General features: G+C 43.1%; 2 protein-coding genes across 2 annotated transcripts; one reads left to right on the forward strand and one right to left on the reverse strand.

Annotated features, from left to right (window-relative positions):
- Positions 1 to 1248: 1248 nt before the first annotated feature.
- On the reverse strand, positions 1249 to 11756 carry CRLF3 (cytokine receptor like factor 3; the record flags this gene model as incomplete). The annotated part of the gene is made up of 8 exons (XM_079544512.1): positions 1249 to 1502; positions 1791 to 1903; positions 5170 to 5302; positions 5970 to 6192; positions 7572 to 7749; positions 8201 to 8288; positions 10223 to 10430; positions 11634 to 11756. 8 exons carry the CDS (start codon positions 11754 to 11756, stop codon positions 1249 to 1251), a joined length of 1320 nt encoding a protein of 439 aa, XP_079400638.1.
- A 506-nt stretch (positions 11757 to 12262) lies between these two features.
- ATAD5 (ATPase family AAA domain containing 5) lies at positions 12263 to 27370 on the forward strand (the record flags this gene model as incomplete). The annotated part of the gene is made up of 23 exons (XM_079544133.1): positions 12263 to 12328; positions 12899 to 14667; positions 14799 to 14886; positions 15425 to 15586; positions 16086 to 16221; positions 16733 to 16817; positions 17242 to 17423; positions 18215 to 18372; positions 18705 to 18862; positions 19077 to 19366; positions 19522 to 19612; positions 20056 to 20138; positions 20250 to 20395; positions 20576 to 20726; positions 21143 to 21313; positions 21816 to 21931; positions 22797 to 22890; positions 23100 to 23164; positions 23970 to 24150; positions 24807 to 24991; positions 25253 to 26085; positions 26943 to 27107; positions 27292 to 27370. 23 exons carry the CDS (start codon positions 12263 to 12265, stop codon positions 27368 to 27370), a joined length of 5454 nt encoding a protein of 1817 aa, XP_079400259.1.
- Positions 27371 to 27420: the final 50 nt, after the last annotated feature.

Genomic DNA, 27420 nt, shown 5'->3' on the forward strand with positions numbered 1-27420 from the left:
ACTTGAGGTAAGAAAGTCTGCTTTAAGGTCCTTGATGAGCATTATTTAAAAATACTCCTTGAATCCAGCAGTATCACAATTCCATCTTTTGACCAAAGAACAACCTGTCTGACAAGCTCATCGTTATAAATCTTATTTGATACTTCTGGGGAATACTGGTAATTTTATGCACAGTTTCAAGTAATCCTGTATCTCTACTACAGAGAGATTTGGCGCCATCTGCTCTGCCCTGCCTGCCCCAGGTTCAGTCTGTGCCGTGGGCTCTGCCTGCAGCCCCAGCCTGCCTGGAGCAGCTGAGCACACAGTTTGTGCACTTGTGGGAATCCCACATGTGGGAAGAGCTGCTCAGTGCAATAGAAAGGAAGCGGCCTCTGCACTGCGCAGGGCTCTGTGAAGAATCACAGCTTCCTTCCATCTACCTGTCAAACAAAAGTACCAAATCCCCAAGATTTGCTTGGATTAGGCTACAAAGTATAACCAGGAAAGACATTCAGACCAGATAAGGTAACTGTCCTCCTGTAGGTGTTGGTGCATGTGACAAGTGTCAGCATTGAGCTGGGGCTGTAAGCATCACTGTGGAACTACTCTAGAAACCACGTTCCAAGTGACAGTACAGAAAACAATGCAGAAATACCTGGAAATAAGGCACATGAGTGAGATGTTGAACAGATTAGCTCCATATCTGAACAAACACCATGGCTCAGACATCCTTGTTCTGGAGGAGTGAACAGTACCGTGCATAGAAGAAGCTGCTGTGGCCTGCAGGACCTGCTGTGTGCCCTTATTCTGACGGCAGCATTGCATACAAGGAAGCGTAGCAGAGCATCGCTGCTCTAAATGCTCTGCTCTTTTCAGGAGTGGCATAAATACAACTTTGGTCCATTACCTCCAACTCCCTAAAAGATAACAGGCTTATTTCACAGAACAGCAGCATTAAGCAAAGTTAATTTCATACAATAAGCGTACCCTGAGCCTAGAGTACAATGAAATACTGATTAAAAAAAAAAAGTCAAGTCTGGAGGAAAAAAAAAAGTCTTGCTTTTTTAACTTGCTTTCAATTGTCTATGTAACTGCCTGTTCGACCTTTTCCAGAGTAACAAATCCACTGTTTCACAATTATTTTTTGAAATGAATCCAGCAGGAGTACAATATAGTGGAGTTCAAGTAGTAAAAAGATTGATATAAAACGGCTGGAAGCCCAGTTGTGACAGCACGCGTTACAGCGAGAATCTTCACTCTCCTGAGCTGTTAAAACACCAGCACTTTCCAGCCTGGGTATGAAAAGGAACATCCAAAGTACAGAGAGACGCAGCACTGATCCAGCACCCAGTCAAAGACCACTTCCCTGTTGTTAGAGCTGATGGTTACTCTCAGCTTGAAGCTTCCCCCCTCGGTGCTGGGAGGCCCCAGCTGCACAACTTCCATGTCAAACGTCACAGTCGATCCAGAAGTGACGGCAGGCAGTTGGTTTGTCATCTCTTTTCCATTTACAAAAACTGCCCCTGAAACAATCAAGGGATCAAACGTTATTTCTCATTTTTGCAGGCAAACAAAAGTGAAAGGCCATCCTGCCATGTTGCTTTCTGCCACGTCAAACACGCTGCAGGAACTGCGTGCAGAAGGCGCAAGAAAACCTGAGATTTCAGAAAGGATTTTAACTGTGAGCAGAACAGACACGTGAAATGTGTGTGAAGGTGCTCCTGTGTTCTCCAGGGGCACGAAGGACGAGGTGCTGAGGTTTTGGGGGAGAAAAATGGGTCGCGTTCTTCAGCCCTGTGACTCAGACTCACCATTTGTGCTAATGCACACAGCTTTATCTCGCTGCAGAGAATCGTAGCCGTTCTGCTGCTCCACGCACACTCCCAGGCTGTCCCGTCTGTCAGGCTGTCCCACGGTTTCAATTCTAGCAGGCAAAAAGTCAAGTCAGACCCCAAAGCTTTACATCAAAACATACAATGAAATCCACACAGCGCTGCCCTGCCACGTCAGCCCTCTGCCCTTTGCTCCAGGGCTCTCTCCAAATTCATCCAGCCTTCAGGAGAGATCTCTACAGCGTGACCAGCAGTGCTGGCAGCCTTCCCCACAGCTCTGCTGAGCGCTGCTCTGCTATTCCATACAAATTTCCACTGCTGTTTTCTAAAAAATTCCCTGCTGTCGCACCTTGGGGTCTTTTGAAATGATTTTCATGAAACACATCTTAAGAATTGGACAGTAAGTGCAAAACCAGTCACTGACATCCTGGTCAACGTCATCTTATGGAAAAATGAGATTTCAGCAAGTATTTGATGAGCTTTAATTAAAACAGCTTTGTTGAGCTCTGCTACATCCTGTTCTGAATAGGTTGTGGGGAAGGTTGACGTTCTGCTGGTGGTGTTTCTGTTGTTTTGTTTAAGAAGTAAATCAGCTTGGTACAAATTGACATCAAGAGTAATGCCTGGGAGAGCACTGACCATCTGGCTTCTACTCAGCTGGATTTTGGTCCTGGGAAAGTCTCCCAAGAAAAAGCAGACAAGTGGTGCAAAGGGCCTGGGCTGCAGCTGCCCGGGGCTCCAGCAGCTGAGTGAGGCTGCAGTCTGTGCCCCAAACGGTGCCTCTCTACCTGGGTCCTCTGCTCTGCACGGCCATTTCTGAGAGATACTAAATCTACTTCTGGGAGCCCAAAGAGGCTCTGAGAACTCAGAAACTCAGCTGGTCTTTCCTAGGAAGTAAAACTATGGGTTTTTTTTGTTTGTTTTCTGTTGTCTTTTTGTTTGTTTTACAGTTTAAGAGAAAGCAGTAGCGATTCCTGATTGTTGTCATCAAAAAATATAAAATCTCAAGCAGAAACTTTTAAGCACTGAAAATTAAGCTGGGCAATAGAGTGGCACACAGTGGGTTAACTTGTGACCAACAGGGAAGATAAAATTGGAAGCATGCTTTACTTTTGCACACATAGGTTATTCAGTCCCCTGGGAACTCACTCGATAGCAAGAGCCTTGTGCTGCAAAGCAAAGCAAAACAGACGAGTTCAGCTACCCAGGGATTTCAGTATGGAAGTGAACCACAGTGTTTTCCTAAAATGAAACTTCTGAGTCCATTTTGGTACCCCATTCTCTATTTCAAGCTCTAAGTGAAGTTTTACGTACAGCCACTAGAAAGGCGAGCATTTGTACACAAGGTGATGTTAATTAATTCCATCCCCAGGTAAGGAAGAGTTTCTTGAGTCGTCTGTCTGCACATTTATTTCCAACCCAAGAATGACCCCAAAAAACCAAAAAGCATACATACAGATCCATTAAAAAGCAAGAGTTGTATCCTACCAATCTGCACCTCACTTCCTCATCTACATGCACCCTTTTCTGCACAGCACTGTAAAAATAACCGGGATCAGCAGCAGGAAGGACAAAGCATCGCACGAGCAGCAGGACGCAGCCTGCTCTGAGGCAGAGCAGCACTGAATCCAGGCTGCGGCCGCACTGAGCCTCGCGCCCAGCCTCCCTGCAGCAGGGCTGCCCTCCCTGCCCACCTCCTGACTTCACGGAGCTAACACAAAGCAGCAAGGAGAAACCTGAGGGACAGAGCAGAGCCGGCCCCATGCAGAAATGCTGTCTTCCCTCAGGGCAGCTCCTGAAGGCTGCCAATGGACAGGATGAGTCTTCACTTAAAGCAGTGATGTTATCCTCCAGCCTGTTCAGAGGCCTCACCGCAGAGGAAAACTCAAGTAGTCGTCCTTTTCAAAATCACTGCATTTATCACAGCTTCCCTTTTCACTGATGCGATATTCCTATGTCCTGAATGCACAAAGCTGCTTCACAAACATCTGTAACATGAACCTTGCTTATTTGGTTTGCAAGCTGCCAATCCCCCTGTGAATAAATTTCATTTCAGCAGATGGAGGAAGCCAAGCACCAAGCATTTCACTGCCTGGCAAAATCTCACACACTTGGAAACCAGAAGCTGCTCTGGAACTTTGGAAGAGGAACACAACTGAGTTTTGAGGTTGTCTTCAGTCTTAACATCTGTGTCATTACAGTACACAGGGACATGTGCTTGTTAGTGCTCTGCCATCCTGAAACAATCTCGTCTTGGAGAGGAGTCCACACAGCCAAACTGCAAAGTAAAAACTGCTCATGTGCTACCAATAAAAGAAGATAAAAGACATCGGTCTGAAACAGAACCAGACACTGGCCTGAAACCTCAACGTTCTGCCTTTAATTTCACGGGCACTTCTGAGCCAAGAGATGTTAAAACTAGCAACAGATTTCAAATGAAAGCTTTTGGTCTTTTTATCCCACCTCAGACAGGGCAACCGAATACATCCTCATACCACCAACCACCTCAAGGTAATTCATTATCAGGAAGGGAGAAACGAAACACTGCTCCATATATCATGAACTTAAATTGCCTCTGGGGGCTGCCTACTGTACAGCAAGTAGTTTTATTTAACCAAGAGAAAGCTGGAATAAAGCTTCAGTCTGTGAGGTCTGTAATTACAACCAACATTTCCAAAAGGAAGTTCCTGGTACCCCATTAAATGGCACCATCTCAGCAATGCAACAGAGCTGCCACGGATTTTAATTTCTTTCTATAGGAAATGAAAAGTTTGAAGCTCCAAAGCCTCAAGAGGCTCTGCACTCAAGAGTTCCTCAGGCCAGTTGTGAACAAGAATTTGGTCAACACTCATTATGTCAGAGATTAAAGACATCAGTGCAACTCTAATTCTTATCTGACCTGGTAAAACATGCAACATTTTGCCAGCCAAAGTCATCAAAATACACAGTCTGCAAAAAAAAGAAGACCCATGGGCCCAAAGCTAAAAGGACTCAGTGAGTTTCTGCTGGTGTTTGACCTCTCAGTTACAGGTGCTGCAAAACAACAAAAGCTCAACATCCCACAGTGTTTGCTCAGCAGAGGCCATGTTCTACCGCCCCTCGGAGTTCACTCCAGCCTCTGCTCCAGATGGGTGCAGGTCCTACAAAAACATGTGGTGTTTTCTTATGGCCTGGAAGTAGAAGTGAAAAGAAGGAAGCTCAGACACAGACACCTCGCTTCCATTAGGGCTGAGCTGATGTGAGAGCTCAAACATGGATCACGACTCAGGTTTACATGCAATTCAAATACAACAGAGTACAGAAGGAACAGTGGTTCGCAGTGGATGCACCAAACAACAGCTGGTCAGAAGGTACTTGCCTGAACGTTAACGTCTGCCCACAGAAATAAGTAGGAGCTTTGGAGTAGAGCACACCACAGGACTGAGAATCATTGCGAAGCGCTATGTTTCTCCGGCTGCTCAGGCTGTACCCCTCCAAGCCAGCTGTCCATTCTTCAAAGAAAAAACAGAAACAACAAAACACAGAAGCATGAACTCAAGCAGATCAGTTGCTGCCCGTGCAAAACACTCACAACATCCACTCAGTTCACCCCTAGGAAGCTTAAGCTACGTAAAGCACAGGGGCTGGTTTTGCCTACTTCTGATGGAAAATTTTCTTACTGAAATCCCCTACAATCACAGAAAATATTCTCCAGCTCACAGGGTTCAGCAGAACTTCACTCTTTACAGCAATCTTGTAGGTAAACCTTTATGAACCACTGCATTTAGAAATTTGAAAATGAAAAGAAAACTGAGGGCTTTTCTCTCCAGACAGGAGAAGAACTCATTATGTGACTGCGGGTCATCACAGAATGGTTGGGTAGGGATGAGAGATGAGGAAAGAAACCATCACTTCTGGTCTGCAAGCACTGGCTGGCTGCTGCTTGCCGAAGCTAAGCTCAAACCGCTCACCAACTCACACTACAGAGCTGAAATCCAAGTTAACTACAGAATAACCTCCAGGATGAAAGAACAGACAGCTCACCACACGTTACAGACATAAATCGTAGGGAAGGAAACCCCAAAATCATACAGGAAGTACACCCATAAACCAGCCATAGGCCTCCAGGAGTGCTGCACCAATGACACAGGCAGCAGATGAGCAGCAGCGAAAGAATACCGTGGGGAACCAGCGAGGTGCGGCCGGTCTGAGGAACGCTCCATGGGCTCCACTCCTGCCGTCCATCTCCTCGGGCACAGACTCTGAACTGGTAATCAACGTTAGGATCAATGTGCAGCACTATGAACTCTGTCTCTGAGCCGACATACACATCTTCAAAGTGACTGGCAGTGCTCTTACGATATTGCAGCCTGTAATCTTGTGGTACAAAGTCATCATCCACCTAGAGAAACATTTCCCACATTAGTAAGAGATGCTGCTCTTGTTTTTCTTGCAGCTCTGAAGCACAGCAACAGCACTGCAGGCAGTCAGCAAAGGCAGTTCAGAGTCACTAGGTAATGAAGAGCAGAAAGCATTCCTCATTGAAAACAAAATCAGTGTCCAAACCAACTGAAAGAAAGAAGAATGCTGTGAACAGTTTGAAAGTAGCTACAGAAGAAACACGTAACACAACGCTTTGCAGCCTAGCAGAGCAAAAGCTGAAACCAAACACAAATTTGGAAGGGAAATTCATTGACAGCTTTTAACAGCGAGGAGAGTTCACACCTGTCCTTTGTGAACAGTTCAGGGAATGGCTTCCAAGTCTTTGGTATCTCTGAGTCAAAAGGCTTTTTTCACAAAGGCTCCATGACCACTGAAACATGGCCAAATTCAGAGCACTCCTTTTGGCACGGAAAGATCAGCTGTGTGTGACAGCAGCACCTATGGTTTTACACTCAGAACCCACCTCCCTGCCAAGGCACAGCCTGACAGCTGGCTGCTGCTGGAACAAAGCATGTTCAGTGCTGCCACGAGCACAGAGCTGTACAGCAACAACTGAACCACTCCAGAGCACAGCAACGATTTAACAAAAAACCTTTTCGTATATCAAAGAGAGGCTACCTGAGCAGCTAATGCCAATATTATTATTTTTTTCTCTTTCTATTCACTTTCCCTAAGAACCCCAACACGTTTAGGTATAAAAGCCTAACAACAGGTTAGGTGAGGTGCGTGGATGATAATCCTTGGTCTGCTGAAGTGTCTTCAGAAGGGGAAAGACAGCAGCACCCAGCAACCAAGGCCAGCCTCAATGACAGCACTTAGCTTTGCTGCCCTTCAAGAGAACCACAGTGCTGCAGCACAAATGGTCTCCGTAGGAATCACATCTCTTCAACACCCACACCATGATTCCTCAGTCCTGTTTGTTTGACATCATCACAGACACATCACTATTGGCTTGTTTAGTGGAAAGAGTACATAAAGGAAGCCCTTCCAGTGCTGGTTTAAGCACAGGGAGAAAAGGCAGGCAGCATTTCCAGCTGCTCCTCCAGACTCTTCCATAGACAGGGAAGGGGAGCACACAGCCCAGGAGCATTGGTGCACCACCTGGCAGAGGTGACCTGTCAGGCAGACACGAACCTCAGCACCAAACACAACATCTCCACGCTACCTTGCTTTTAAATGTGGCCATTGGGATAAAAATCTCTTCCGAAGTTTCTAACTACACACTGGAGTGCAGTATTCCTTTGAAGGCACAAGAAAATCCAGAGGAAAGTGGCTTTGTTAAGTTTCTTTCAAGAAAGCTGAAGTCTGAATGATTTTCACCCCGGATTCTTTACCTACCTTACACCATCGGACTAAAATGCCTCCAGGCTTCTCAACAAATTCCTCTAATTGTACAGGTGGGCGAGAGGCTACAGTCCCATGTCTGAATATCTGATTTCTCAGTATAGTAAGAAGACAGTCATCCAGCTGGGCAGACAAACAGGGCACATCAACCAACGAGGGCACTTCTGGTAAGCTGAGAAAGGAAAGTTTGCTGTAGTGAAAGGAGCCAACTTCTACAAATGTATGTTTTGTCCACACGCTTTAATCTGTGCAGACTTTGCAAAGAGAGAACAGCTGCAGGAATTGGCGTGTGCATTTCAAACGTGGAGACTCGGAAATCACCCAGCCCTAACCAGACCGTCTGTTTCTCAGTAAACACTGAAACACAGGCTGCTCCACAGGGAGCGGTTCCACCACTGACAGACAAACAGCCCGTGTTGCTGCAGAGCACACGTGGGTTGAAAACTACTTCATCTGGTGACTGCCAACCCCAGGGAAACACTATGAAGTAAGGAGGACAGTAACAGCTTGGGTAAATCTCTCAGGGGAACGGAGGGGGTTGGTTTCAAAGGATAAGAGAACTCCTACTCAGGACCAGCACACGTGCCACTGCCTCAGACCAGCTCAGGATGACAGTATCTTACCTATCTAGCTGAATATGCAAAGCTTTTTTTGTAAAGCTGCAAAGTTTTTCATTATGTTGTTCCACATCTCCACAGATTGCACTCTCTCCTGGAATCAAATGGTAAAAATATTCCTAATGAGAAAAATGTCCAAGAAAGGCATTCTTTGCTTCAAAGAATAACGAGCTCTGACACGAACAGCCAATTAAACATGAAGCATTCTCAGCATTTTTGCTAGACGCTCAGCTAGAAAATACAATTATAGTTAACATCATAAAGCCTACGTAGCAACATCTGAAGCTCTCAAGCTTCCTGCAGACACATCTGTAGCATGTAATAATTTGCCTCGGGTCTCAGACAGAAGCAAAACTGGAGTCAGATGCCAGAAACCAGAATTCTTAATCTTTTCTCCATCCACTTTAAAACAAGAGGCAGAATACCTTCTCTGAGCAAAGAAGACATAAAGCAAGAGCTTAAAAGCAAACAAGTATTTCAACCATTGTTCTCTTTGCTACAAAGTAAGGTCAGTATTGTCATAATGAATGAAGTAATCCATGGATTGAAGTGTGCAGATGAACAGAAACCTCCCCATGGGCTTTCCATATCAAGTAGTGTCCCACACTTCAGCTTGCAGAGATGCATGATCCACCTGATGACTTTATGGTAATTCACAACACAAGCAGCTCACTGCACATTCCAAATGGAGGATTACAAACATTGCAAATCTCTAACAAAACGCAAATGTCATAATTGGCAGCAAGAGATTTAATAAACGTGCAGCTAAACTCTTTTCTGACTCACAGGCAATCTCTGCTCATTTTAATGACATGCCTTAGCCGTGTTACAGAGCCACAGCAAGGAAAGGCTCAGCTCATCAGGCTCCTGTGAGATCTGACAAAGCGATATAAGCAGCCATCTTTGTCACCATCCTTCATTAAGCTGAGGTGCAGAACACAAGCAAGGTGATTGCCAGCTGTGCCAGAAATAAACCAGTACATTCCTTCCTAAAGTTTGTCACTATTCTTGTGAACAGGGATCACAGAGCTATCAAACCAGCATGTTTTTTAAGCACTAAACTCACATCTCAGTGCAAGTTTCCTACCATGGGAGTCTGCACAATACACGTCAGTTCATGAAACCGAGACCATGCTAAAAGAAAACTTAAGCTGAGACATGAGAACAATGCAAGGAAACTGCCAACACAGCCATGGCTCAGACATGCTGCCACTAGGTTCTACAATGCAGGCAGAATGGTCAAGAGTGGCATTCCTTTCTGGCGAGGTGCTCAGCATCAGCATGGTACAAACTTGGAACAGAAGAGTTCAGCAGGAGAGGACCTTCAAGACCATCCAGACCAACTGGCCCTTACACTGATATTCCACGTGTCTCATTTTGTCATAATATTGGAGAAACCTTTCCCACATAGTGGCCAGTCCACTCCTCACAATTCTCCACACTGTTGGTAACATAATCACATTCATTAGGGAAAAAACAATCCTTACTTCAGTTGCTGTTCCAATAAGCTACAGGTGACTCTATGTCAGTTACATTCAGTCACTCAGCTGAGCATTAAGTCATTTCCATTTCATTCTGTAGTAAGAACTATTGGTCCACCACAGATGAAGTTTATCCTCACACAGGACTGACATTTTTTCTCAACTGAAATTCTACTGGAGTCAGTTGTTAATTTAATAAGACCAGAAAAACAATTTGTCATTTTGGTACCCAAGATGTACTTTGTTTCAAAGCAGTGTGATGCGTTCATTCTAGAGTGGCAGGCTGCAGGATGCTCCTGCAAGCAAGGCCTGTGCCCAAAAGCAGATGCTCTCAGTCCTTAAGAAAGGGCAACAGCCCAGGAGTGGAGTGAAATTAAAACAGGAGGTAACTTCTCATGAACCTACCCAAGTTTAATCTCTTTTTAACATTTCATTTGAGAGGAATGCAGAACAAGCTAAATATGCTGACTTTAACAGGAACACTCCTGACTTTGAGCGAAGACACGCTGGAAGGCAGAACTAAGACACAGCACAGGTCCTGCCTTACCTTCCCGGAGCAGATCATCAGCTGTGCTGACTCCATGCTCTATTAGCTTCTGGCATTCATCCAGTGGTTTGATGCTGTCTTGTTCTATAGTATCCACTTCCTGCAGCAGTGACATCAGTCGCTCATCCAACAGCTTCTTTAGGGTCCCTTTTAAATCATTAAAATGTTGCTCAAGTACATCTCTGGTCAATGTTGCACTTTCTCTGATCTAAATTCGGGTAAAAAGAAGGATTCAGGACAAAGACAGAGCATTCGCATCTTGTATTTCTCAGAGCCACTTCATCTGTGCATTAAAATTTCTGCATTCAGCTTTAAAAAAAAGCTCACGGGCAGTCAGTAAAAGAGTGCTGTTATGTACAGTGCAGGCACAGAGGGGAGGAGGCAAGGAAACGAGTCTGGACAAGAGGAAGGGCACAGGAGCTGAGCACATCGAAATTAACTGCTGAAGCTTGAGCTACGTGCAAATTAGATTATTCCTACTGCAGCCAAGGAATTCTTCTGGTCAGGAAAGTCTGAAGGTCGCTCTTCATAACTGCACGAAGAACTACACAGACGCACTCTCATCCCTTCACTGCATTTCTGAAGTCCCTTTGAAGCTCTTCTCTTTTCAACCACTTTGAACAGCCCCCCGACCCGCGTGGCTGCTGCCGGTGATGCTGCGGGGCCAGCAGGTCGGGCCGGGATTGGGGAGGGGCAGAGCACAGAAGCTCCTACACGCATTTATCGCGACGCTGGCAAACGTGCCGGATCTGATTTTTAGGGAAGCAAAGGCATTTGGGCACCCCGGACCAAGGCACAAAATCAGAAATATTTTCCTCTGGGCGCTTCTACTCCGTGCAGATGCGGAAGCGCTGCGCCGTGCACATCGCTACGCCTAACAGCCCCGCAACTACCGGCAGCCATCGCAGGAAGCCCTCCGGCTAAGCGAAGCGCATTTCCTCTTCATGTCGTTCTCCGAACCTCCGCTCAGCTCGACTTCCCGGCTCTGCCGGCGTCTCACAGAAAAGGAAGCGCGGCGCTCGGGGGGCACGAAGGGATCCCCACTCGCAGAGCCGCCGCCCGGCCCACAGCGCCGCCTACAGGCGGAGCGCGCGGCACGGGAGAGCGCGGAGCCAGCCCGGCGGTACGGCCGCACGGCGGGGTTCGGGATAAAGCCCGTTTATTTCGGTATTCCACGGCACCGACGGCGCCGAGGCGGATCTCACGCGCACCGGACCGCGTCTGGCTGGGATCGCCGCGCACGTCCCCGTGTCGGAACGTCACCCAGCCGCGCCGCGGCCCCGAGGACGCCCCACGCGGCAGCCGCGACCACCGCCCCCCAGCCCGCCGCGCCTCGCCACGCACCGCCCCCGCCCCCTCACGGCCCCTCGCGGCGCTCCGCCTGACGGAAGGAGCCCGGCCGCCCGCCCACCTGTTGCCGCGCCTGGTGCAGCCCCCGCAGCCGCTGCTGCAGCTCCCGCCGGTAGCTCCGCGCCGCCTCGATGCTCTCCCGAGCCTCCTGCAGCAGGAGCCGCGCCTCGGCCTCGGCCTCCATGGGCAGCCGCGGCGGCGGGCGGGCCCCCGGAAGGGCCCCACATCCGCGGGCGGGGCGGGAAGCGCGGCGGGGCGGAGCGGCGGTCGTTGACGCGGTCTGGCGTGGGGGGTGGGGGGGCGGCGCCTCGCGTGTCGGTGCCGTGACGTCACGCGGCCGCCGCTCCGCGCGCCGCGGCGCCAAAACCCGCCCGCCGGCGGCGGACCGCGGCGGCGGGCGCGGCTCCCCCCGGCACGTGACCGGAGCCGCGAGGGTGGGGCGGGAGCGGCCGGCCTCGAGCCGGGCTCACGTGACGGCAAAACGCGGACGGCGATTGGCGGAGCGAGTGGGTCACGTGGGCCGCCGTAGCGCCGCCCCCTTCCGCGCGGAGGTCCGAATTCCGTCCCGCGCGCGCTTTTCTGCCCGCGTCTGTCAGGCGGCGGCCATTGGGCCGCGGCGGGGCCGCTCCATGGCAGCAGCGCGCGCCTCCCGCTGCGCCTGAGCGCTCCGCGCCCCGCAGCACCCGGGGCATGGTGGGCAGGCTGGCCGTGGCCGCGGCGGCCGCCTCTCTCCCCGAAAGGGACGGCGACGTGCAGGTGTGCGGCGGGGAGGAGTGCGGTCGCGCTTGGGGTCGGGCCGCACCGGGACGGCTGGGTCGCCGAGGGGCCGGGAGCCTGGTGGCGGTGGCCGAGTGCGGTGGGTCCGCGAGCTGAGCCGCCTGCTCGGGAACGGGCGGTGTTCCGGCTGTGCGATGCGGTGCGCTGCGCTTCGTTCTGTGCGGCCTGCTCGGCGGAGCCGTTTCCCTCCCGTGGTTCTGTGTGCCCTCGCCGTCCCGGCAGGAGCTCCGCGCCGGTGTCGCCCCGCCATGGAGTCGGAGGAGCCGAGCTGCTCCCAGCCCCGGCCGCAGGGCTGCGCTGACGGCCCCTAATGCGCTGGAGGTGCCGGGATCGGAATGGGGTCGTTCCGCTGTTGAGAATCGGCAGCTCCGTCACTTCGAGCTGGGGAGGTTTGGGAGGACGGGGTCGAGCGGTGTGTGCGGGGACCCGCATAAGTTCGTTGTCTTCCAGGCGTCACTGCACGAACTTGGATTCCATGTCTGATTTAGCCATACCACATCTTTGCAAGGTTTTAATAGCCAGGATTAACGTGGAGCTTTTTTCTTATAGCCACGCAAGAAACGGCGAGAGGAAGACGTGAAAACAATCACAAGATATTTCTCACCGTTAGCAAAAGCAGGGGGTAAAGCATCGTCACCTCCAAAAGCCAACAATATATTGGATTACTTTAAAAAGACATCTGCAGCTGAGAAAGCTCCAGCAGTAGCTGGGGAAATTACAGTGGAGTTCAGTGATGATCAGGATTGTTATATAGCACCCTCAAAGCTGAAGAGGAAAAGGAAGAGAGCTCATCTAAATAATAAGCGAAGAGAGATGAAAGAATTGGAGAATGAATGTGTAATAGAGATTAATTGTGATGACAGCGTAGGAGCAACAAGGCTAAAAGAAGACAGTGATGATTTCATAGCTGCCTGTACTTTAGGTGACCAGAAAGGTGGAGGAGAATTAGCTGAAGGTAATAAGCAAGGTGAGAATTTCTCAGATGCAGACATCTATGTTAAAAGCGATAAAGTTGGTCCTGAAATAAATGCAACAAAAAATAGGATAAGAAAAACAAGGAAAAGGAAGAACAAAGTAAATGTGGATTTGTCTGGAAGTTTTTCGTTTGAGAACCAGCTGAATGAAAAGTGCAGAAAAGAAACTAAAGATAAGAAAAAGAAGGTGTCTCCTGAAGTGGCGGAATGTGTTGCTGTTATTAGTGACTCGAGTTTTGAAGTCCATACAGATGATAAGACATCTCAGGCAAATGACAGTATAGTAACAGTGTCGTTTGAGGACTTCTTGAAAAGCCAAGGAGAAAACTACGTAGAGGATGTTGAAGAAGGCACAAAGCCAATGCTGGGCAGTTCTGTTACAGTAAATGAAATGGACCAAAGTGGTACTGCTAGTGACCCTGAGAAGTGCGAGGGATCTCAGCAGCTACCACTGAGAACAGTAACTGTTCTTGCACAAGTTCATTCCATTCCCCCCAAATCAACTTCTTTACATAATGAGCAAAAAGGTTCTAAGAAGATAGCTTCCATTTTTTTGAAGCAGAAAGTCTATGTAGAAGAAGAAAGCAGCCCACCTCTTCTGGAGAGCGAACAAACCGAGCAGGTTACTCAGAAAAGAAAATCTAATGTAGTCATTGAGGAAGAGGAATTGGAATTAGCTATACTAGAGACTGCAGGATCTGATTCTTTGAAGATGAAATCTACTCTGGAAGAAAGGCATCAGTTCATGAAAGCGTTTAGGCAGCCAACATCAGATGTAAGAAAAAGTGGAGTTAAAAAGGCACCTGGGAAAGCAAAGCAAGTAATTGGAAAGTCTTCAAAAGACAGAAAAGGCCCTGAGGGTGACAGTGTTTTAAATAAGGTATTAGAAGGTGGGCTATCAGAAGATGATGTGGACAAACACATGCATTCTAGTCCTGAAAACAACAGAAGTAAAAACAAAAGACCTAAAAAGTTTCAGAGAAAGGGAAGCAAAAGAAACAAAGCTTTGGGAGCTAAGGAAAAATGTCTTTCAAGTACTAGCGATTATAATGAAGATAAAGAATCAGTAGGTAATGATCAGATGAAGGAAAGTAACTTAGATGTAAGAATTTCATCTAGTCCAAAAGTGAATGAGTTGAGGAGGAGCTTAAGGCAAAAGAAAACTGACACATCCAAAACTATTACACCCAAAAAAACCAGGATGAGAGGTACCTGTTCTGAGAATGGAAGTGTGTGGCCTCTACAGACTTCCACACCAAAGGCAAGCAGGCAGTATTTGAAGAAAAGCAATGTGTATAAGGCTGAGGTGATTACAGTGCCCTCTGATGAGAACAGCCCAATAAGGTAAGTGTTCTGGAATAGATTCTGGCTTTTTGCACTTTGTTTTGTTTTCCTGCAAGTATCTTAAGAGAAAGTTGTAGTTATAATTCCTTTCATTAAAAAGTAATGATTTCATAACACTTTTCCCTAATTAGAATGAGGTTTACACGGATCAATGCAACTATAAAATCAAATAAAGGTGAAGCAATGAATAATGAAGAGCTTAACTCCAAAAATCTAAAGGTAAATCATGTAACAGCTTATGTTTCAGTATGTTGTCATTTACTATATGCATATAATTGTTAACATTCAAATTGTCTAGTATAATAAAGCATGGTTGTACACAGATGTCCAATTGAAAGAGAGCATTACTGGAATTTGCTGTAGGATTTGAGGTAGCTTCTTGTACAGTTACTGCACCTTTGACTTTAAAATGTTATGAAAAGCAGCTTTTATGAATATAAATAACAAATCTGATAGGATGGCGTGCTCATCTTTGGCACGTTCTCAAGGTGGGACGTAGTGTTTGGACAGAACAGCTTATGCTTAAGAACATCATTGCCCAGATCTCCTGTGGAGTCCTCCCAGATTGTCCTGTGGATGACCAGGAGAATGCCCTGTGGGTGCTCCCATTCCCCCTTAGTTTGCTCCTCCTGACTGTTTCACTTTTTACCTGATGCAATCAAAGTTGATTAGAAATCGTATGTTAGAGATAATGTGATGGAGGAATTGCTATTAATTGCTGGATATCTTGGTTATTTTGTACTTCGTTTGTCAATAGATAAGCTCTACTTCTAAAAACATATCCAAAGCCAAACAGCTGGTGGAAAAAGCGAAAGCTATACGGCATAACAGATCAAAGGTGGAGGACTCACCAGCTCCTGTGAGGCGCTCGTCTCGGCAGCAAGCTCTTGCTGAAAGGAAAACATTGCAAGAAAATGAAGTAAGCCTATGTACTTCATAAGGGGAAACACTCTCAAGTTCTTGTGACTTTGTTAAGCAGCAAAAATATTTCTTAGAAGCATTTTTTCTTTAAGTACAAAGTAAGGTAGATTAAGATAAAATAGTACAGTGAATGTCAGCTACGTAACTGCCAGGCTGGAAGGCACAAGTGATGCAGAGCTGTGGAACGCAGCAGGAGGTCGCTTTAGGAGCGGCTGTTTCTCTGTCCTGATGGACAGCAAGGTGTCTGTTCCAGGTGTGTGTGCTGTAGGCATCTACATTGAGAGGGGAGTAATTTGGGGCTTTGCTTATGCGTTGGCTATCTTATTCTGTGCATTGCTTCTGTGTGGGTAACACTACTCCGTAATTTTATTAATCTCCAAATGATGTTTGGTAACTTCTAGGCTCTGTAGCAGTTCCCTCAGCACCTGTCACTGTTTGTATTGCTAATGAAGGAGGAAAAACTGTTTCCTTTCTAAATTTGTTTCCTTTTCCTCTAGAAGTCAGTAATAATTTTACATTCAAGCCAGAGTAATGACAGTTCTACAATGCAGGATGGGAAGCAAAAGAATCTTCGAAGCTTAAATGATGTTTTGGGGAAGTCTAAAAATCTGAAGGTTTCTAAGAACTCAAAAGGTAATTGAGTTTTACTAAAAGAGTAATTTAACAATAAAGTCTATTGATCAATTTATTTTGTAACGCTTCTGCAGTAGAACACTTATCTTTTCCTTTGATTTATTTGGTATTCCAACGTGCACCTTTAATTTTTATGAAATGAGTGAATGCTGAAGAAGTTACATATAGGTGCTGCTTTGTTTCTCTATTTCCATTCAGGGAAAATTATATTTACAGCTTACTAGATTTTTAAATAACTCCCAATGCATGCTGTGTTCTGTTGTCTCGTACTTCTTTTAAGGATTTTTCAATGTAGTGATGAAATAACTAGAAATGTAACTGCAGTGGATCTTATTAAAATATGTTTGCTTTAAGAAATAGAGCTTCCCTTATGTTATCAAATGATACGTGTAGATAGTGAACATGGAAGCAAAGTTACAGTGCACATGTGATGAGAGAGAGAGAGAGAGAGAGAGAGACCTTTGCATGTCAGTGCTGACCTAATCACCATTTTATTGCTGTTTCTCTGAAGGAAAACTGGGATATGTGCCTCCACTCCTGGGCAGAAATGCTCGGAAGTCTACAGATGAACCAGTTGTGATTTTTGATGATAGCAGGTCAGTGTTCAAAACTGCAGTTGGTTAAGAATCAAAATATACACATATGACAAACTTTAAATACTTACTGAAATGTGGTGTAAATGTTTGTGCTGCTTATCCTGACAGATACGTTAATCTGCTTGCAAAATCTGGGGGGGGGGTTGTGAGAGTTGAAAACTGTTCTTGAGCCACTTTAGGTGGCTGAAAGTCTAGAGTGCCATAAAACATCTCAAATAGCATATAAAATACAAAAAAAATCAAGAGATGGGACTTTAATAACAAAATTTGAAGTTTTAAACCAAATATGAGCTTACTGCATTTAAATTAAGTTGAACGGTTCTTCCAGACTGCATAAATTCATATATAGAATGTGATTAGATTCTGTCACAAGCCTTGTATACCTGGTAGTATTAACGATGTTCTTCCATTTCTGTCGTTAAAGCCAAGATGCATCTGAAAATTCTCAAGATGATGATCAGTTCAGAGCAAAACGAGAATTCTTGATGAGTGGTTTGCCAGAATTACTGAAAAGACAGATTGCAAAGAAAGCAGCAGCTATGGAAGCATTCTTTCTAGCCAGTTCATATTTCAAGACTGTTGTTCATGTACAGCAGAAGGATGACTGTAAGCTTTTGTTCTGCTATTTATTAATGTATATGATTTGAAGTAGACTTTTAGGCAATCTATTCAGAAAAAAGGGAAGCTGAAAAACAGCACATTAACTGGAATAACTGACAGTTTGTTCTTGTTTCGTATTACAACAAGAAAACAAAAGAAGCTTTCAGGGAGATGCTTTTTAAACACAATTCTCACATTAAATTGGTGCAAGAGTAACGTATACTGTGGGAAGGGAAAGAATATTCAAAAGGTAGTCTTTCGAGATCTAATTTGGAGAATGTTAATCTTGTTGGACTTTATTGGGCACAAGACATTTCCTTCTGACAAAAGCAAAGTGCTTCTCGAGAGAAAAGACCGACCTTTCCTATTTTCCTTTCCCCACTAAATTAGGGAGTCTGCTCCAGTGTTCTTATGAAAGGGCACAACAGAAAACCAGAAGGCAGAGTAACACTGAGCAGTTTATATTTGAATCCAACTAATGAACCAGCAGAATCCTTTGGAGTGCATCAGTCCTCCTGAGAGCTGGTGAAGGTGTGGGTGTTTGTTTGGAGGTAGCAGAACCTGGGGCTGGTTTCCTGCAGAAACATTGTGTGCCAAATTGTGCCAATTTGTTCTGCTTGTGGGAAGTGGAATTAGTGAAGATAAAGTTGATGCAGTGTAAATTGAGTGGATTTGACTTTGATGTAAATGCTCTTCCACCTACAGCTTTCTTACTGTGGGATATTTTTGTCTGGTTTTGTATCTCTGTTTATCAGATTTATGGGGTTTTTGTTCATCTTCTTTTTTTTTGTTTTCAGTTTGTCCGATGTGGAAATTGAAGTCACCATTGTGTCCTGCACTAACTAAGCTAAGGAAACTGAGTACTGATGTCACTAATGTCACAAAAATGGCCATCTCACTTGGTGAATTTTCAACTGTGAAGTCAGAACTGACTGGAAGCTGTTCTGCACCTGTGGTTAGTATTTCAAAATGGAAGGTTTTATTACAAGAAAAATGTTGGTTGGTTTTTTTTTTTTTTTTTGTGAACTTGATTGGGGGGGTATGGAGGAGACAACACACAAGCAACACCAAAAAACCCTGTAGTTTGAATCCTTCATTGTTAAAGAGGTTTTTTGTTTGCTTATTTTCTTTTGTGGCTGTGTGTAACACCAGACAATTCTCGAGTCAGGAAGATTTGTCATAGACAAATCTCAGGTCTTCACTGGGCAGCTACCGTTGTTATCTTAAATTATGCAAAACTGTAACTGTTATTCTTTATGTTAAGTGACCTTTTATTTTGTATTGCAGTTCTCTGGCCACCGGCCAGTTTTCTCTGAGGCATTCAGGAAGGGTTTGCTAGAGGAGGTTGTGTCTTCTAACTCTCAGTTTCCTGTGAGAAAATACTTCTACAAGTTTCTGAAAAAACAAACAGAGCGGTTGCTTTTAGAAAACAGTATGCAAGGTTAGTAATCTGCATAGGAAAAATAACATGTAAAGCCATGTAAGGGGCAAGTTGGCACTTCAGGAATGTTTCAGTGAAAGAATGTTGTTGGAAATAAGCTGGTCCCACATTTTATGTTATGACCAAATTCTTCAAATGTGGCTTGAACTGCAGTTGTAATACCATAGCTTGAATTCTTTTTTCTTAACATTTTCAAAGTTCTTTTTTTCCATAGGAAGCAGAGATGCCTCTTCAAATTCTGAGGTAAATCAAAAACCTTCTGACAACTGGAAGGAAACCAAGAGGAAAAGGAAAGAAAAAGAAGACCAAAAATCAAAAAGGAGAAAACAAACAGAGAATAGAGAGATTGAATTAGAATCCAGAGTTCCCAGGAGTGTTATCACTCCTGTACCTGGAGGAAAACAGGCAGATGCAGAACAAGCAACGCACTTGGAGAGAAACAAAAACCAGAAAGCAGATGTTAGGACGGAAGATACTGAATGTTTATCAGAGACAAATGCACTTTCAGGTACACGTGTACTTCCTGTCTGATTTTAGTTCTCTTTATATTGAGGAAATTGAGATTCCCACTAGAAGCCCTGTGCAAGTCTTAATAGTTAGCCATGAGTAATGGACAGTGCTCAATTAAAAAGAAAATTGACTTCTTTTTTTTTTTTTCTGTAGGTGTTGAAGATGTGCTTTGGACAGAAAAGTATCAGCCTCAGGACTCCAGCGAACTTGTAGGGAACAAGAAAGAAATTGAAAGGCTGCATAGGTTAGTTGTGCTTAATTATTTTACACTGTGGGTAGGGTGTGTCTGGCTTTTGCTTTGCATTATTCCTGAAAAGTTGCAGAAACAAATTAGCAGTTGATGTGAATTGCATTCTAGTCATGGCTTCTTGGATAGCAATACCTTGGTGTGTAATACAGCAATCCACCTTGCAGACAGCACTATACGTGGCAAAGTGTTTTCCACGGTTTAAATAGTTCACAAGGTGATCTAACTTTATACAAATCAACTAATACAATAGGGAAGGAAGGAGTTGTTCTTCACAAAATAATCACACCTGAAGATCTTTTTTTAATTGTAAGAAACTTATTATGCTTCTAAGAAAGACAGTAAGTGGCTGATCTCAAGTTGTATATTCTCTTCCATCTTTTCAGTTACTTACTTCAGCAGTAATTTTTTTTTTTGTTATTGTTCTGTTCCTTTTATAGCTGGTTAAAAGAATGGAAAAAAAGAGCTGATTGGGAAGAGAAGAGAAATCAAAAAGGGGAAAAGGAGGACAAAGTGCATGAAGGTGCTGATACAGTTCAAAATGACATATGTAGTTTCCCCTTAAAGCTGACATTAAAACGATATGAATTGGTAATGACTTGAACAATCCTGTCTCTTTTAAATAATTCTACAGATTCTTTGGATAGCCTTGATTTTAAAGATGATAAATCTGATATTGAGGAAGAGAATAACCTTTGCAATACAGTTCTGATAACTGGCCCACCAGGAGTGGGGAAAACTGCTGCAGTATATGCTTGTGCTCAAGAGCTTGGTTTTAAGGTTGGTGGAGTTTTTGTCAGTACTATTTTTCTTATTTGTACGTAGTGATACGAAGAGACTTGTAACACAAGATGTTTTTTTTATTATTATTATTATTATTATTATTTTATTATTAATTTTATATTTATAAATTTATAATATTTTTATTATTTTATTATTAATTATTAAATACACTTGCAGATATTTGAAGTCAACGCCTCGTGCCAGCGCAGTGGCAGACAGATACTGTCTCAGCTAAAAGAAGCTACTCAGTCTCATCAAGTGGACAAAAAAGGCATTAATGCACATAAGCCTTGTTTTTTTAACAGCTGTAGCAGTGCAAAGTCACCAAGTAAGTTTCACAGTTATGTTGGAACTCTTTAGGAACTGAGCTCCCAAAACCATTTTTGAACATTAATCATTTAAATAGCAAAGTTTGTCCTGCCCCTGCAATAACAAGAAACGCTCCATAGGTTAACACAACTATGTACCAAATTAAATAATGACTTTATCAAATTATCAAAATGACTGGTTCTTGATTCTCTTCCTTGATTATTTCTGTAGTGTTGGAGCAAGTACTGTGGTGCTTTGAATAGAGAGTTGAACACAAAGCATTCCCTGAGCAGAAGAAAAGTAAAATAAGCAGAAATCAGTACAGTAAAGCTGTCCTGTCCTGTACTATAAACAAAACTTGACTTTGCTCTACATTTGCTTGAGAAATGCCATCTTGAGATTACATTTCAAACTTAATATAAACATGTCTTGCAGAGAAAATGTACTCTCCGAAGAAAATCGTCTCACCAAGAAAACCTCCACTGTCACCAAAAGGAGCAGGATTGAAACGAAACCTACCCCCTAAAACACTAGCAAACTACTTCAAAATGCCTTCCAGGTGTAAAGGTAATGATGGAACAATGACAGCTCAAGAAAAAAATAAAGGTAGGTGTCACTAATTAATAGCTAATTATCTTTAGCAATGGAAAAGCTACACTGTACTATTGTATAGCTATACAGGAAATAGTCTGTCTCTGAAAAAAAATACAGAGTAATGTGAGGAGGAATGCATGAACAAAGTGCTGGGTGGATTTGGAGCGACAGTGTAGTCCACAAATTTCCAGGCAACTGTGCTGCATTGTCTTGAAAGGCTTACAGAGCATCTGTGCCATGCCCCCAAGATATCATAGATTACAAGCAGATTTGGATTTGGTGTAGAGTTAATTTTACAGTAGTCAGCCCTTCGCCAATTGCTGCTGAATTCCCAGCAAGTTTCTTGTTTCTCTGTAAATGAGAGATATCAAAAATGGCATCATGCTTATAAACTTGTGTCAGTGTAGACTTTTTTAAGCAGGTTGTGCATAGGGTGTTTAGTAAAGTACAGTTTAGAGTGTGTATTTAAGCAATTTCCGTCTTTCTCTGTGCTCAATTCTTTACTTATCTGCAGGAAATGCTCAGAACTTGTGTGAAGAAAGAAATGTTCAAAATAAGGCAATAAGCAAAGAAGTAGAAGATGGAGAACATAACAGAAAGAGTGCAACATCTCTCATACTTTTTGAAGAGGTAAAATTCAAGTGAAACATTCTGATGTGAGCAACACATCCTGTCTGCTTAGAGAACTTAACTTTTTTCCTTCTTCCATGGGACTTCGAGGTAGATTCAAAGGCAGGGATCATCAGTTATTTAAAAAATGAATGCAGTATTTAATGGTTTCATCCTCCTGAGTACTCTTCTTTAAGTAGCCCCAAGTAATTGTTTGCCTTGTCTTCAAAAACTAACTTTAGAAGATAATGGAGCTACCTACGGGCTGTCTGTCAACTGTTGTTCACTGCTGGAACAGTTTGCAGAATTCCACTAATGCAGTTTGTTTGATTGTCAACTGTTTTAAAGTTGTTTTCTACATATCTGCTCTAGACACATTAAAACAGTTACCATCAACAGCCCAGTCAATAAAACATTTAAGTCCATATTAAATTCTCTTCTCTATGCTTTTACCTAAAAATACAGCTGAATCTTCAACAGACAATGCAAAGATGCAGCCAAGAATATCGTTTCAAGGAAGTAACTGAAGTGTAGCAGTGTTTCTAACTGTGGGCTGATCTTTAAATCACTGGTGCAATGCTACTTAAAACAAACAAATCAAAGAAAAAACTTCACAGTCCTGAGCAACCTGTGTGGTGTGAGCAGTTAGAGGGGAAGGAGGGAGTTGGACGTGGTGATTGCCAAGGGCCATTGGAACCTCAACCAGCCTCTCAGTGGTCCTGTGAGCTACGGCATGGAATGCCATGGTGTTGTGTGCTGACAGGTGTCGTTTCTGATGCTTTGTACTATCACTGCCTGTGCCTCTTTAGTGTGAAGTCTCGCTCTGCAGTTAACAGACTGCAGATGCACTAGCTGTTATTTTGTATTTCATTTGTGTTTTCTATAGGTAGATATAATATTTGATGAAGATGCAGGATTTCTAAGTGCAATAAAGACATTCATGGCAACTGCAAAGAGACCTGTAATTCTTACTACCAATGGTGAGTAGAGCTTTTTCCCATAATCAGACTTTGCAGACAGAAAGGCCTATTTGAATAATAGTAATTTAAATGGGAATGGTTGAATGCAGCTCATAATTGTAAAACTTAAGGTGTAGAAACTACAAAGGAAGCCTTTGAGTGCTTAAGTAAAGAAAACAATCTGTTTTGAGCTGAATGTCACTACAGTTCACCAATCTCTCTTTATATAGATCCAACGTTTAGCTTAATGTTTGATGGCTATTTTGAAGAAATCAACTTCAGAACTCCTTCCTTGGTAAGCCTGTGCTTGGAAATGCAGATTATGTCCTAAGCAAGTTTTTTTTCAGCTGATTTAAAGTTACTGAAGTTTATAACTGTCTGATGGAATGGATCTATATTATCAGACAACTCCTATTTTAGTTCTGTGTAAGAGTGTGTAAGATGGTTTTTATCTTTACATGTCGAACTTAATATTAGCCTGGAGGAATTTTTTTCATAACTATTTAGTATTTTTGATCACTTTAGTCCTTAAGGTATAGTAAATAATTTTGTAGGAGACACATCTAATAGTCTTGACCTGAAGACTGAACATGCTGGTATTTGTTCGTTCATAAAAGATAAAACAACTCCTCTAGAAATCATATGGGGTATTCCTTTAATATTAATCTTTAGTGTTCTATATGGCAAATAGTTTTACCTGCAGCTGTGTATCAGATTAAAAAAAAAACAAAGAGGGAAGTAACTTCTGAGATAGGAGATTTTCTTAGTGCAAAAATGAAAATCCTTTAGGATATCAGAAAATACAGATTAGAAAGAAAGAAAAGCTTCTAGCTGAGACCTCTTCAATAAGGAACGAGGTGTACGTAGCTTTAGGAATGTAGGTAGAATGTGAGTGCTTACTTCAAGTTGAATTTCTACACTGGACTTAATTATCTGGTGTGGACTGTTTGGGTCTGGGACAGAACTCTGAGGTTTTGATGTAACTTAATGAAACTATTTTATTACATAGAAAAAAATGTATTTCAAGTTGTTTTGCTTTTGTGTGACATTGCAGTATTAACTGGCAGAGTTGTTCTCAGTGGTTTTTGTTTAACTTTTAGACTAATGCTGCTAGCTATCTGCAAGTGCTGTGCTTGGCTGAGAATCTACGAACAGATGTAAAAGACTTAGCTGCTTTGTTAACCACAAATAACTGTGATATCAGGCAAAGTGTTCTCTACTTACAATTCTGGGTTAAAAGTGGAGGTGGATACTTGAAAGACAAACATCTGGTGCTTCATGGTAGGTTGATTTTAATTAAAAAACATTGTCCTATCTTAAGATGACTGATTAAATGAAACCGTTTGTAACAGTGGATAAACACAAGCTAACTTTCTGTAAGATCTGTAAAGATTTGGTGGGTGTTTGGGGGTTTTTTGTCATTGTTGTTAATGTGTTCTCTTGTACTTCAAAACCTTATATTAAAAATACATGTATTCATATATGCATAAGGGATGTTTATCTTTGGAATAGCAAAACTGCACAGAGCAGAGAGCCAGTAGCTGTGTCCCTTCAGCTCAGAGTTTGCAGTTCTTTATCCATTAGTGGAGTTAGAGGCAACTCACCTGGAAGACAGAGAACTGAAAAAGGAGAAAAACTGGATAATTAGCAAGGGAGCAGCCAAAGGATACAAGGATACAGGAGGACTATCTTCAGTGTGAGCATGTTACACAGATGCATATAACAAATAATTTCTAATGGCCACGTGCAAAAAGGGAGAGTTTGAGAACTAAGGAAATGAAATGGGCAAGATTGGGGCAATTTCAGTTTCTGTATGCATTCAGAACTGCAGCATTCTTCGTAAAAAGAATAAAGGCAAACTGGGGGGAGGAGGGGAGAAAAGCCAGTAAGTTGATGCTGTAGCTTTTTTTCAAGTGATGTCCATTGTCTTTGTGCAGGAGAAGGTGAAACAAATCCAGCAGATCAAGCAATTAATTCTGAAAAGACTGCAGGTCCCAAGATTGACTTTTCTCATGATGCCCCACCTCAGGAGTCTCCAAAATGTGATACAGGCTGTGTGGAGACATTGCTTGGCCTTAAGAATATCCTGTTGCCGTCAGAAGATTTGTTCACATTTCTTAAGGTATTTTGCTAGATATTTCAGTGCAGTTGTCACTATGAATATTATCTTGGAAGGAAGTCTTTTTGAAAAAGTTTGTTGTCCGAGTTTATATATTCTCTAGTAATTAAGCAAAATGCAAACTGAAGCAGTTGGCAGAAAACCTCGTCCTTTGCCTCGTAACTAAAGCTGGGAATATGAGGTTTTCTGTAATATTTTCTGCATTAAAATGCATTTTTTAAAATGTATATATTAATATACTTTTCCACAACTATTATTTTACAGCAGAAGATCACAACCAAGGAGAACTGGGATAAATTGATACAGCTTCTCACAGAATTCCAGCTGAAGAAAGTGGATTTTATATATAGTAATCTTGAATTTCTTCTCCCTTTACCAGTGAATTACCTTTCAAATCAGTCTGAAGCACCTAACCCTATACCTGAGAGGACTGCCGTAGTTTCTTCAAAAAACAGTTCCATTAACAGTTACTGTTATGGGAAAAGTAACTCTGGGAAAAAATCTAGAAAGACAAAGAGCAAGAAAAGGCTTGAAGAATTGGATGATAGTGACTTATTTGATACTGGACTGAACTGTTCAGCTGAATTCTTAACTTTGCCATCAGATAGTCCTCCACCGTGTGCTAAAGTGAATGAAGAGGAATCAAAATTGATGAATAACAGAAAAGGAAAAGAAATGAAAAGCAGAGCCCCATCAAATGATAGAAGATCTGCTCTTGTTGTTCAGTGTCTGAATTCTCTGACTGAATTTGTGGAGGACATGTCTTTTTTGGACTGCTGTGTAAACAGTCCTGCAAAGGAGCCACTAGAGTTCTCTAAAGATGAAGGATTCAACTGGATGAATGGCAAAATCAAAAATGGTCTGTGTGATGAATTCAGTATTGAAAATACTGATTGGTGGAGCTCTCAGAGCTGCAGTGAAATAAAAGCAGCTATTGAAGCACTTAGCTTTAACAAATGTTCTGTTAGTATTTCTCAAAACTTGGAAGCCTCTTTGAGCACAAGTAATACGCCTGGAAGTGATCAACTTGAGGGACTGACTTTGCATATGTCAGACACGAGAAATTCTGTATCTTTCAATCAGTCAGCTGATTTGAGGTAAGGCTTTGCTAATATTTCTGGAGTTATTTGTCCAGAAGAGCATTTCTCAGTGTAGCACTGCTTCAGATACTATGCCAACATGAATGTTTTCAGTAGGCCTGAGAACACTGGAATAAGTTGTTAACTTTGCTTAAATGAGCTCAAATTAACTGCTTAGCAGTTGCTGCCCAAAATAACATTTGAATACCCTGACCATAATGTTCAGGAATGGTGGCCGTAACGTGGTCTATATACTTTAAATTCAATTCACACACTGTTACTCCAGTAAGAAAAACAGAAATTTAAAGAAATGTAAAGGCTTTTCCCAGGCAGTTGGACTGAAATTGGTTCTGAAGGTACCAGAAATGCAATTTTTTTTCATCTAGTGCCTGGTTATATTGAGTCTGTGTTACATGTGTAGGTGCTACCTGGTGAAGATAAATGTAATCCAGAGGTACTGCCTTTGTGTAATCAGTACCCAGAAGAACAGTGTCAAAATGGATGTATCTAACCTGTGACCATGTGTGGCCAACACAGCATATATCCAGAATGGCAGTTACCTGATTCTTCTATTTTTTAAGAACACAGATGCCTTTGGCTGTCTGATGGATGTACTCAACCTCACATACTTGACTAGACTGAAGACCTCCCCAGGCTAGACTCTGTATTTGAGCTAAGAACACTGGGAAAACTATCTTCAGCCCCTCATGTTTTTAAGGGCATCTCTGTGATGCTGTGTAACTAGGTGCAGGTATCCATTGAAAGCAGTTTTGGAAATCAGTATCTCCTTAGCAGTTTTAATCAAGTGGATTTGATCTTAAAGTTGCAGATACGTTCTTGAACAAGAAACTGTAAAGCTTCATTCTTTATTTTAGCATCCACAGAAAAGCACAGAAGAGGCTGACAGTCATCAGAACTGTATTTTCCAGAGCTCCTTTGAACCTTGGAAATAAGCAAGCCAGCATACTTGAGTATCTCCCTACTCTTCGTAGCATTTGTAGGTCTGAGAAGCTTAAAGAGCAAGGAAAGACAAAAAGAAGGTAAGCTTTGCTTTTCCTAAATCTTGCTATGCTTCAGTATGCAAGGTAGTTCAAGAATTTTGGTAAAATATTTTCTTAAATCTTTCTAGACAGAAAGGGTAGGTGTTGCTTTTCTAAATGTTTTATCTGCCATTTGGAGTTAATTTTGTCATCTTATAGTCATTCTTCCTTTTTCTCTTTTTAGGTTTTTGCATTATCTTGAAGGAATTCATCTTGAAATACCCAGACAAGCAATCAGCAGTCTGTCTCTAGACTTCCCTTAGAATCACTAGCACCAGAAATACTTTGTGCCTAATGGTGGTATTCTCACCAT

The sequence above is a fragment of the Tetrao urogallus genome (genome assembly GCF_951394365.1).
Source record: "Tetrao urogallus genome assembly, chromosome: 18".
Lineage (NCBI taxonomy): Eukaryota > Metazoa > Chordata > Aves > Galliformes > Phasianidae > Tetrao > Tetrao urogallus.